Source organism: Bufo bufo, chromosome 4 (genome assembly GCF_905171765.1).
Source record: "Bufo bufo chromosome 4, aBufBuf1.1, whole genome shotgun sequence".
Taxonomy (NCBI): domain Eukaryota; kingdom Metazoa; phylum Chordata; class Amphibia; order Anura; family Bufonidae; genus Bufo; species Bufo bufo.
The window spans coordinates 190,113,900-190,126,386 of NC_053392.1; the positions used below are offsets into that span (position 1 = coordinate 190,113,900).

The 12,487-nt window shown below is 42.6% G+C and overlaps 1 protein-coding gene across 1 annotated transcript in view; it reads right to left on the bottom strand.

Moving 5' to 3' along the window:
* SI (sucrase-isomaltase) overlaps positions 1–12,487 on the bottom strand; it is a 359,277-nt gene that overhangs the window by 121,783 nt on the left and 225,007 nt on the right. The window contains exons 21-22 of the mRNA XM_040428175.1: positions 6,797–6,853; positions 4,866–4,990 (exon numbers count right to left, since the gene is read on the bottom strand). Coding sequence (XP_040284109.1) covers positions 4,866–4,990; positions 6,797–6,853 — 182 coding nt within the window. The remainder of the gene's footprint in view (positions 1–4,865; positions 4,991–6,796; positions 6,854–12,487) is intronic.

The following is a 12,487-nucleotide window of genomic DNA, read 5'->3' on the forward strand; positions in this document are numbered from 1 at the left end:
ATCTTGCCTGAGATTTTCTTGCCAGTATTTACAAAGCATTTAGAAAATTGCTTTATGACACAATGGTCAGGAGGGGGGCGTCATTGACTTCTATGGGAGAGTTTTCTAGGCATGCTCTGTGACCTATGCAGAGGTCATTGTAAATGGTGGATCCTGTCTTATCTATACAGGAGGTGGTATCTCCTTATCATTTCAGGCAGGTCTAGAATAATATATAACTGCAGTAAAGTGATCTGTTCAGACCAAGAGGTGACACCTATTATCAGGCCTAGTGGCCAGTGTGAAAACTGCAGGATTTTATGGTTCCTCTTTAAATAGAGATATTGACATGGAAAATTTTAAATAACATCATCGAAAATTCTTTACAAATATTGTAAGCATAAAATATGTAGGTCATTTTCTGATGACACATTCCCTTTAAGTGCTCTGGAAGCAGAGCTTCAGTGTGAATGTACTGAGATACTTCACAACCCTTTCCCTCTGCTCTGACAGCTATAGCATCCAACCAGGAGACTATTACAGCTGTCACTCAGAGCTAAGGGGAGGGACTGTGAAGCAGTCCAATGCAGACAACACTTCAGAGAGAAGCTCTGCCTCCAGTGCACTTAAAGGGGCTGTGCAGTGCTAGCATATTGATGACCTATTCTCATGATCCATGCTTGTCATCTCGCCCCATTCATCTCTGTGGTGAGGAGGACACATCTGTAAATTGAAGAGGATTCTTCCTTTGAAGAATTGATTCTAGAAGGGAATAAGATGCCATACAGAGGCACCATACAGTGGCACATGGAATGCTCATGAAGCTGCAATACACAACCATAGGTACTCCGTGTGTTGCAAGCTCAGTGCATACCGTTCTACAGTGTCCACAAGGATTTACTCTTAGATTTTCAAATAAAAAGAAACAATATCATTATCGGCTGCAAAATTCAACAGACAATTTGTCATTTACAAAGGGATAGTAGCAAATACCTACAATTGCTTCCAAATCTTCCTATTACTAAAGCAATGTATCACAGAATCACACTTAATTCTTATCTTTTCATGTACTGCAGAATACTTTTCCAGAAGCTGTATGATGGGATAATGAAACTGTTCACCTTTCTCAAAGTCGTTTAACTCCGACCAAATGTCAGGCTTGAAGCGTAACTTTTCTTTTATTGGCATTGTGTTTTGGGATTAGGGGGGATCAAGTTCAGTTGCACAAGCAACATCAGTATTGAGATTCTTTTCTTTCATCTCAGCAAAAGTTTTTTTTTTTTCATTTAGTAGCTCTTCATATTTACAGATGCCTAACAGACCTCTTGGGATGAATAATGTCTGGCTGCTTGAAAATCAGCTTTCGTGTGGAAGGCAGTGTATAACGCTAAGATGTTGACATAATGCATAATGTTATGTCCATTTGAATGCTTCAAGCAGTATTTTATACAACTGTAAGGAAATTATCCTCTTACCATAATTACTGATAAGATGCAATTATCATTCTGCTAACTATCAAAGAGTGAATTTATAATAAACCCGAATGATCCTTTGTTTAAGTTCTTTATCATGCAATCACTTGGGTCTTTTATGAACAATTACTGCATCTCTAACGAGAAATGTCTAGTAACTTCATTATTCTCATGTTAATGGCCTAATGGCATGGGCTATCTTATCTTATTATCCTCTCTACAATGTAATTCTCTGCTGCAATACAGCGGATTTCTGGGAACTTGGTCTTGAGGCTCAACTGAGGCATCGTTACTATAATTGACCAGTGTAAAAATCACAAAAAGATCAATGAAACAATGGTTTACTCTTGACTGAAACTGACTGTTCGCACATAATGATCATCGTGGTCGTTTGTGACGTTGTATAATGTAATATATTGCAACAGTTTTCGAACCTGCATTTAAAAATAGCAGCTTACACAGTTTGTATGATAATTGTAATGATGACAATGTCCATCCAATGCTCACTTACTGGTAGCATATTTTTGTTACAGGGTCTTTAGTCTAATTCTGCTCATCCGCTATAAATTCCAGATAGAAAGATATAAACATCAATGTTTCTTTTCTTTTATTTGCAGTTACTAAAAGGTTTAAATGGCGGCAATATTTAGATTTCACTATGGCCACCAATAAGACTTTTAATAACTGCATAAAAAGGAATTCTTATCAGAAAGTGCTGGTGCCTGAGTTCATCTTTCATCCTTTATCCTAAGTTGTACTTCGACACATCTGGATACTGTTTTAGGTCTTCTGAACTGACATGCATCAATCGGGACTAGCAGCAAGCCCGATACTCAAACACTAGGTAAGGACCAAATTGTCTTTCTACTGATTTCTCAGCCTACCGGGTGTCACCCTTTGTTGCGCTCTGCCTTTTATTTTACCTAGTCACATTGCCAGATCTTAATATAGTATTGGATAGATATGAATAGGTACTCAATAGATCTATATTCAAACATCATATTTCAAAGCAAGTAGCATTCAGCTATTTCGGTAAATCCAACAGACTTCAATGCAAGAGGTTCTTCAACCCAATAGATTGGTTTCAAAGCTAGACCCTATCTTGTGGATATGCCATAGATATGTGAGATCGGAAGTATGCTTTAAAGGGATTGTCCCATCTCATTGTTCCCACGATGATATGAGACTAAACGCTGGCCCCAGGCAGCAGGGCTTATGGGAACAGCCAAGTAGGCCGGTGTTCCACTGTTTTTGTAACTCCCATTATATTGAATGGGAGCTACACAAACAGCATAAAAGAACAAGCTACACTTTGGTAACTCACCTAGCGTGGGAGCTTAGTCCAAACTCGCTTTGGGAATGGCGAGATCGGAAAACCCCTTTAAACATTTTGACAGTTATAAAACTATTTAGAAGAATATTGACATAAAGCTTTCATAAATGTTTCTGTTTTGATATGGATGAACATACTGTACTCATATTAACAACTAATTTCAATGGTTTTCAGAGTCCCAGAAGATCTTTCGGTGACCTCAAGCTTTGACATAGCAATGTCAGACATCATTAGAAGCTCCCACAGGTACCATTACTACTAATATACCTGAAGAAGGCTGCAAAAATTGTGTATAACATTGAAAACTTTGTTATTATCTTATCTCACGGTGGTGTGTATACATTACCAATAATTACACTTCACTTCCCTTGGCTGCTGCTTATGTTTCAAATTATATGCATGGTAGATGTTACCCAAGACAACCACCTACGATTCACTAAGGGCTATTTTTGTGTAGTATGAAATACAATACCCCAAGGTATCTGCAATTGTTTGTTATATTGTAATGTCATGTTATGTATCTGCCATATGTTTCAAGAATGATAAGGTATGGTTGGCATAAGGAACGTAACTTGCCATTCCATTCCTCCCCTCTTGGCAGGAGTGGGCTGGTCTGGCTTCCTGCCAAGAGGGGGAACTCTATATACTTCTAGGGAGAAATAGCTTAGCTAGCCTGGAGAGAGGGAGCACATTTATCTGCTTACTTTTCTAAGCATCTAGGGACTAAATATACAGCTCTGCCATGAGGACAACTACGAAGCTGCTGAGTTCCAGGCCAAATAAGATATGGAAGCTACAGCATTTACAGACAGCAGCTACAGCACTACAGTTATACAGACTCTGCTTCAGGTGAGGGGATAACAAGTTAAGACACCCATCACCACAATTCAGGACAGGCACTCTCAAAAGTTTACTGATGTTAGCCAAGGGAAATCAGGAGAGAAAGTAGGAATATATCTAGAGTTCTATAGTCTACCATCCTGCCTGCCACCATAGCTCATCATCTGGGGGCAGAGACATTGCACCTTGTACATATGACAACTGGATATACTGTGGTTCATCCTTTGCATTTAAAGAAAAATGTTTGTCATTCTTCCATGTCTGTCTGATTCTTTCATATCATGTTTTCATTGCACCGAACCCCAGGGAGCGATCGCCTGAGGAAGTACACTGTTATACAACATCTCATCAGGCCCTCTACCACTCCCATCCTCTGCACAGGCTCCTCAAAGGCTCACTGCAAATATTTGAAGTTATCTTATTGATGATATGTTCTGCTTGTACTTGCACAGGTCCTGAATAGATGGAAGATGGGCAACCAGAATCATCACCTTCCCGATATTGATGGTGCTGTTAATTTTTTCTAATTTATAATTTTTAATTCTATCCATTTATATTATACACTGTTTGGCCTCATGCACATGACCGTGCTGTTTTTTGCGGACCGCAAACCGCGTGTGCCTTCCGCAATTTACGGAACGGGCGGCCCATTGTAGACATGCCTATTCTTGTCTGCAAAACGGACAAGAATAGGACATGCTATATTTTTTTTTGCGGGGCATCGGAACGGAGCAACGGATGCGGACAGCACACAGAGTGCTGTCCGCATCTTTTGCGGCCCCATTGAAGTGAATGGGTCCACACCTGAGCTGCAAAAACTGCGGCTCCGATGTGGACCCGAAAAACGGTTGTGTGCATGAGGCCTTTATTAGACAGCCTAGATAGTAAAATAAAAGATGCTAATGATAGACTGCATATAGTACTATATGGCAGAACTAGAAGTTTTCTAAATGAAGAAATTATAACAGAAACTGCATTGTGTATTTTCTCACAAATGTATTCAATTAATGAATGCAGCCACATTATCACGACAATGGTCTGTGATTATAACGTTTGAATGCGTCCAGTCAGAAGTTATATGAGGACACATAGCAGAAAGTCTGGCATCTGCAGGTGTTCAATCAGAACAAATGATGATTACAGAGTATAAGCATTGGAATAGGTAATAGGACTGTTGTTATTTCCATGTGCTGCCAAAATAAGTCACCGTTTTAAATGCCAATCAAGCTTCTTATTCATACCTGGCTTCAGTAGTAACATCTGGTTGCTGAGTAGGAAATATATAACCTCCTCTGAGATGAAGTCCAAGTTTGTCTGCTGGGAGAGACATGTTCACATGCTGTTTCCTGAATTCACTCTTTGAACCCTGCAAAGAATATCAGAATTAGAGAACTGCAGTACTGTATATTATTATATTCTTTAACCCCATTGTGTCTTTAACAGTTCTTTGTGGAGTTAAATAAAAAAATAAAAAAAATAAAAACTGCAATTCTACTTATTTTTTTTTTTTGGGGGGGTCTTTACTACATTCACTATGACATTTTACATTTAATCCGCACATTAATATGATTACAGTAATACCAAAATTCTGTATTTTTGTTCCATCATATTCTGACACCCATACATTTCAGATTTCCATCAACAGAGCTATGAATGCTTGTTTTTGTGTAGTAAATTGTAGTTTCTATTAGAACCATTTGGGGTACATACAACTTTTGGATCACCTTTTATTTATTTACTCATTTTGATAAAAAAAATTTTACGGAAGTGAGGTGACCAAAAACAGTGATTTAGGTACACTATTTTGATTTTGTTCTGCTATTGCCTCTACCTTGCAGGATACATACATTTATAAAGTAAGATAATAGTACAGAAAATTTCAGACGCAGTGATGCAAATTCTGTTGATTTTTCTATTGTTCATTAATTTTTAAGTGTAAAATTTGGAAACAGGAGTCCTTTGAATTCTTCATGTTTTTATTCCATGAAAATTATTTTATTTTTTACTTTGATTTTAGTACCCCTAGAGCACTTGAAAATGCAATTGTTTGAAGATTTTTACCATAGAGTGCAATAATTTATTATTGAGTTCCTTGCTGCTTGTGATGTCTTCTTATTATGCCCTATTACACGTACGGGGGGTTGAGATGGTATTATAAATCAGATTAAGCCAATCTTATTAATACCTGCTCAGATGCCTTTGATGCTATTAATTACTGCTTCTGAGGAGTTAAATGGGTTTTCAGGAAGTACAATATTCATGTCCTATCCTAAGGGTAAGTGATTAATCTCTGATCAGTGTAGGTCTGATTCCCAGCATCCCAATGAGCACTATAAGCTTCTCACAGCAAACCAAGCACAACAACAAACATTTTATAGTGTTTGTACATGGTATTGCAGTCCAGGCCTATTAAGTTTAATGGCACAGAGCTGCAGATATGCCATTTGACTGATGAATGTGGTGTCACTGGCCTAGGAGGAGGCCATAGTGCTCACCAGACCCTTGCAATCAACCTCTTCAAATAGCTGAACAGTGGGTGTTGGGAGTCAGCCTCCCACCCATCATATATTGATGACCTGTACAGAGAATAGGCCATCAATATTCTGCTCCTAGAAAGCCCCTTTAAAAGGCCAGGATTGGAGTTATTTCCAATCCTGGTCACTGAGGGTGGTTGTCAGCAGTTTTTAGCAGCTGGTGCCTGCTGAGAATAGAGCGGCCTAAACTCCATACTCTGCTTTCACAATTATGCTGCTGAGGGGTTAGCAGTGTGCTCAGGCAAAATAGTTGTGTTTTACCTACAGCTGTATGTGATAATACTTACTGAGTAACAGAGAAGGATCCTCACAGATCACTAAAAGGAAGAAAGAGTAGTGCTAACATATCACACTATCTCTTCCGTGCAGGAGAGGAAACAAGGTGGACATCTGATTTATGTCTCCTGCAGTGAGGAGAGAGCGCATTATGTGAGCGCTTCTCTCCCGTCGGTCTAGTGATTGGTGGGGGTCTCAGAATTTATCTCCCCATCGCTCTATAATTTTTATTAAGGATGGCATATCAAATGTTTTCATAAAAACTCAGTGACCCTTTAGCATCATAGATAAAGTGGAATTAGCATAGAACTAAACATCGACAGTTTTCGTGAAATAGATGCTTGCTAATATGTGTGACTTACAGTTTCGTAATCATACCACACGGCATCAGGAATGTAGGCACTGACAATTTCAGAATTCTAAAATGATAAATGAACATGTTTACTAAAAATATAACAGACATGTATGTAATAGTTAATTCATATTTCATAATGTTCACAAAATAAAAAGAGGTTAGACTGTATTCAAACTCGGTTTGTGATTCTGGGCAAGCTGAAAGGCTCTGTCCAACTACAGTATGTGTATTAAGAGATATTCTACATCGGATTAATGGTCCCCTAGAAAATAATCTCACCTAGAAGTGGAAATTATCTCTCTACATATGTTGCCTAAGGGCACAAGACTTTTTGGTTGGATTAATACAGAATTCAGAAAAAAACTCTGTCTTGTGAGGCAGTGACAGGCCTCATATATGAAAAGTAGAGATGAGCGAATGGAAGCTGACAAAGTGGAATTTGTTTCGAATTTCAGGAAAACTTTGATTCGCAACGAATGCGAATTTCCTCGCGCTTCGTGGTAACTAATCAAATTTTTCTTAAAATGGCGGCTACACGTGTGAGGACTGAGGACATGGGGCAAGGAATTCTGGGAAGGCAGGATCACCCACAATAACATGCTTGCAGCCAATCAGCAGCCAGCCAGCCCTGTGATGTCACAGCCCTATAAATACGTCGGTCATCTTACAGTCAGACATTTTCCAGCATTCAGAGTGCAGGGACAGACGTGTGAAGTCGTTAGGGACAGTAATTGGAAAAACGATTGTGGAAAAAAAAGAAAGAAAAAACGATTTATAAGCGCAGGGAAAGGATCGGGAGGAATCATTTCACAGCATCTTAGTGCAGGGGGAGACGTCAGAAGGCGCTAGGGACATTAATAGGAAAGTGATTGACAAGTGCAGGGAATGATTATTTGGGGATCCAAATAGCCATTAGACAGCTCTGTCATTCATGATTTTTGTTATTGGGCTGCAAGTCTTATGTTGAAATGCCGTTACTGGCTTATATCTTAATATCTTTAGTATCTTTTATCCAGGATTGGCGTTGGCGGGGGGGGGGGGGGGGGGGCAAACTGGGCAATTGCCCAGGGTCCCCATTGTCTAGGGGCCCCCTGTTGTCGTGCTGCTGTTCAGCTGAACGCCTGAGGAAGCAAACGGGCGGACAGATGAACAGCTGCACTTTACAATGCAGTGTAAGGTCCCCTCCCTCACATATAAGAGAAATAATTACTACAGTGCTGACAGGAACTGTGATAATGTCAGATGCAGGAGGCGGAGATCAGCAGAGAAGAGGGGATGAAGGACCTGTGATGGCCTCACCATCATGTGACCAGAACAAGAGGCGGATCTCAGCAGTCCAGTAAAGTAATGAAGAAGAAAACCAGCCGTGCATGTGAAGAAGTATGGATTCAATGTAAGTGCCAGGGAAATGCTGGGAGTTGTAGTCTTCTCCTCTTATACCTCCTGTTATGTAATATCAGAGTACATTACAAGAGGAGGTATGAGGAGAGGACTACAACTCCCAGCATGACCAGGTTGTTATGTAATATTAGAGTACATTATAAGAGGAGGTATAAGAGGAGAGGACTACAACTTTCAGCATGTCCAGGCCATTATTATATAATATCAGGGTACATTAAAACACCCTGGATATGCTGGGAGTTGTATACTTCATCTTATAATGTACTCTAAAATTACATAACTGCTTGGACATGCTGGGAGTTGTAGTCTTCTCTTATACCTCCCCCTGTAATGTGCTCTGATATTAAGTAATAATGGCTTAGACATGTTGGGAGTTATAGTCCTCTCCTGTTATACCTCCTGCAGTAATGTGCTTTGAATTAGGGCAGGGACGATAGATAGGGGAGGGTAATCATCCTCCTAGGGCGCCACTTCGCTACCCATAAAGGGGGGCGCACTCATGGCCGTACAACTTTACAAGCCTCAGGCTGCTAGGCCTCAAGCCTGTGAGGCATTACAACAGAGTAAGAAGCCATAATGACATCACTGCAGCATCCTGCTCTGGGTCTCGCATGATTACGTCATCACGTGAGACATGGCGCAGGAGTGGTGATGTCATTGGGACTGCATGCATCAGGACGCAGCAACACAAGCCACAGATAAAACTGTGATAGTAGTCAGTGTAGGTTAGATAGTCAGTGTAGGTTAGATAGTGATATAGTGTAGCTGATTGGTTCTGCTCTCTATACATACATGCTGCATACATAGTGCTGTATGTATGTATGTACGTACGTACGTACGTACGTATGTATGCTACATACATACATTCATACATAGTGCTGTGATGTCACAAGTTCACAACAATACTTAGTGCATCAATCACTAATAAGTAGTCAGACCTGTTAAAATGTGAAGTTGCACGTATTGCGCCAAAATATTTGCATCATTAGTACCGATTTTGCAATCACAAATAAATTGGAGCAATCTATCTGCATATAAAGCTATCGTAATGTTCTGCCGTGCCAACCATTTTCTCCAGTCTCAAGAAACTTCTATCAGCTTGAAAAATGTAGCTATAGTGACTCACGCCTGTATTCCGCGTGAATTATGCGAATATTGCATTGCCAATTTTTCGCTATCAAGAAAATAATTGCGAATTTGCGAATATATGATGAATATTCTACCAAATATTTGCAAAATATTGCGAATTCCAATATTGCCCCTGCCGCTCATCCCTAGGACTCAACATATGCAGCGTCACCATAAAGTTGCCTGGGAGAACCGTGGCTCCGAAGTGGTGTTCCAGCCTGCCGTAGTGACCACTGCATCACCCAGTGGCATACACCCTGTTTCAGCCAGTCAAGGCTCCACCACCTCAGCCGAAGGGAGCTGTCTGTCATTCCCTTCTTCTACTGGTCCAAATGCTCCTGCAACTGATGACTTGTGCCAAGCCTAGGTGGAGAGTCCCAAGTCGGCATTTCTTTGTGAAAAAGGCAGTACCAACCCTGCATAAATATGTAGAACAGAAGGTGTGCTAGTCCGTGAGCCTGTCGGTATCTGCCAAAGTGCACGGCATCGCCAATATGTGGAACTGTAACTACGGTCAGGGACAGTACATGTCCTTTACTGCCCACTGGGTTAATGTGTTCCTGCACATCCCCACCAGCAACTTGGCCAGGTCATGCTGCTTCCGCCTCCACGTTGTCACGCCGTTGGTCCTTAGACAATGTCCACCTGTGCCTCCTCATCCTCCTCCATGTTCTCAGCCTCCACTGCAGGGACAAGTCACAGTGCTCCTCCAGCATACAACATGTGCAGGGCCACACAGGGGAGGAACTGCTCCATGTCGTTCATCAAGAAATTGAATACTGGCTTTCTCCTCGACAAATGAAAATCGAAACCATGGTGACCGACAACGGGAAGAACACAGTGTTGGCGCTGTGTCAAGGAAGGCTGGGCCATGCGCCCTGCATGGCACACGTGTTCAATCTGGTTGTCAAGCGGTTCCTGAAGTCTTCCACCCATCTGCAAGACATCCTAAAAATGGTCAGGAATCTTTGCATGCACTTCAGCCACTCGTACACCGCAAAGTACACCCTTCTTGAGATGCAGCAGCAGAATGGCATCCCCCAACATAGGCTGATATGTGACGTTTCCACCTGTTGGAATTCCACCCTCCATATGTTGGACCAACTGTACGAACAGAGAAAGGCCATCAATGATTTCTTGATGATCCAAGCGGATAGGAGTACTCCCCTGTGTAACTTCGATGTCAGCCAGTGGCAGCTCATGCTTGACACTTGCCGTTTGCTCAGGACCTTTGAGGATGCCACGTTATTTGTCAGTTGCCAGGACTACGAGATGAACAACGTCATTCCACTGCTTCATGTCCTGGAACAAATGCTGTTAACAATGGCTGGTCAGGGGACAGGAGACGTGGTGCCTAGATCTCACGACCACAAGAGCCCTATGGGGGGCTGAACTGGAGGAGGAGGAGGAGGGGGAGGAGGACATTGGAGCACAGGCAATGTGTAGAGAAATGGGTGTTTTTTCTACTCAGCTGACAGGACAGGAGGAGCAGGAGCAGCCAGAGGAGCTACAGGGCGATGAGGAAGATGAGACAGAGGACCCAGACACACCGTGGCAGTTTGCAGTGGAGATGGAGGCAGGGAGTCCCTCCGAGTCACTTGCAAAAATGGCCCGATGCATGCTCACTTTCTTGCATAATGACAGCAGAATTGTCACCATTCGGCAGAGGGATGACTTCTGGCTCTCCACCTTGTTGGACCCTTACTACTGATCCAGAATGGGGGCCTTTTTTACACCCACCGGGAGGGAGGACAAAATGAACTACTACATAGACATCCTATGTAGTCAGTTAGCCGATGCCTATCTGTACCATCGTCCATCCTCTCTCAGGTCTGACCAGGGGGGCCCTCTGCGCTCACGTTCCACTGCCATGGCTGCTGGAGAGGGATGGGGTGGCAGGAGCACTACCTGCTCCATCAGCTGCAGACTGAGTCTACAATCGCTGATGAGTAGCTTTCTTCACTAGCATAGTGAAGAAACTATTCACCAGCAGCAGCAGGTAGACCTGGAGCAGGACCTGAACCAGCAGGTGGTGGCATACTTGGACAGCACCCTGCCACCCCACATTGAAGATCCGCTGGACTACTGGGTAGCCAAACTGGATTTGTGGCTGCAACTAACAGAGTTTGCCCTTGAAAAGCTGTCCTGCCCTACCAGTAGTGTGGCATCAGAGTGGGTGTTTAGTGCGCCAGGGGCAATAGTTACCCCAAGGAAAACTCGTCTGTCCACCCAAAATGTGGAGAGACTGACATTTGTCAAGATGAATCAGGCGTGGATCAGCAAGGATTTCCAACCATTAATGCCTGATGCATCAAACTAGATCATCCATGGTGCCACACCAACACTTTGATTAAAAAGACCGGTTTCTTCTGACTACCTGCCTCCGCTACTACTCTGTTGCTGCCACCCGCCTGATGCCACACATCTTATGCCATGTGCTCCTTCTTTCAGCCACCTTCATTAGCGGGCACTCGTATGGCCACCCACCTCCCGACTCTGTTACCGGTTCACTTTGTGGTCTCCTGATGCTGCTGCTACTACTGCCATCTCCACACTATTTCACCATACCACTCTGTGGTATCCTCCTGCTGCTACTGCTGCTACCATATCCACATTATGTCACCTTGCCACACTGTGATCTAATGATGCTACTACTGCCATCTCCACGCCATCTCCACACTATTTCACCATACCACTCTGTGGTATACTCCTGCTGCTACTGTTGCTGCCATATGCACACCATGTCACCTTGCCACTCTGTGGTATCCTCCTGCTGCTGCTGCTACTGCCATCTCCACACTATGTCACCTTGCAACTCTGTTGTATCTTCCTACTGTGCTGCTGGCAGATCCAAATTATGTCACCTTGCCACTCTATGGTCTGATGATGTTGCTGCCATATTCACATTATGTCACCTTGCCACTCTGTGGTATCCTCCTGCTGCTACTGCTGCTGCCATATCCACATTATGTCACCTTGCCACTCTGTGGTCTGATGCTGCTGCTGCAATATCCATATTATGTCACCTTGCCACCCTGTGGTCTGATGATGCTGCTGCCATATCCACATTATGTCACCTTGCCACTCTGTGGTATCCTCCTGCTACTGCTGCTGCTGTCATATCCACATTATGTCACCTTTCCACTTTTTGGTATCCTCCTGCTGATAC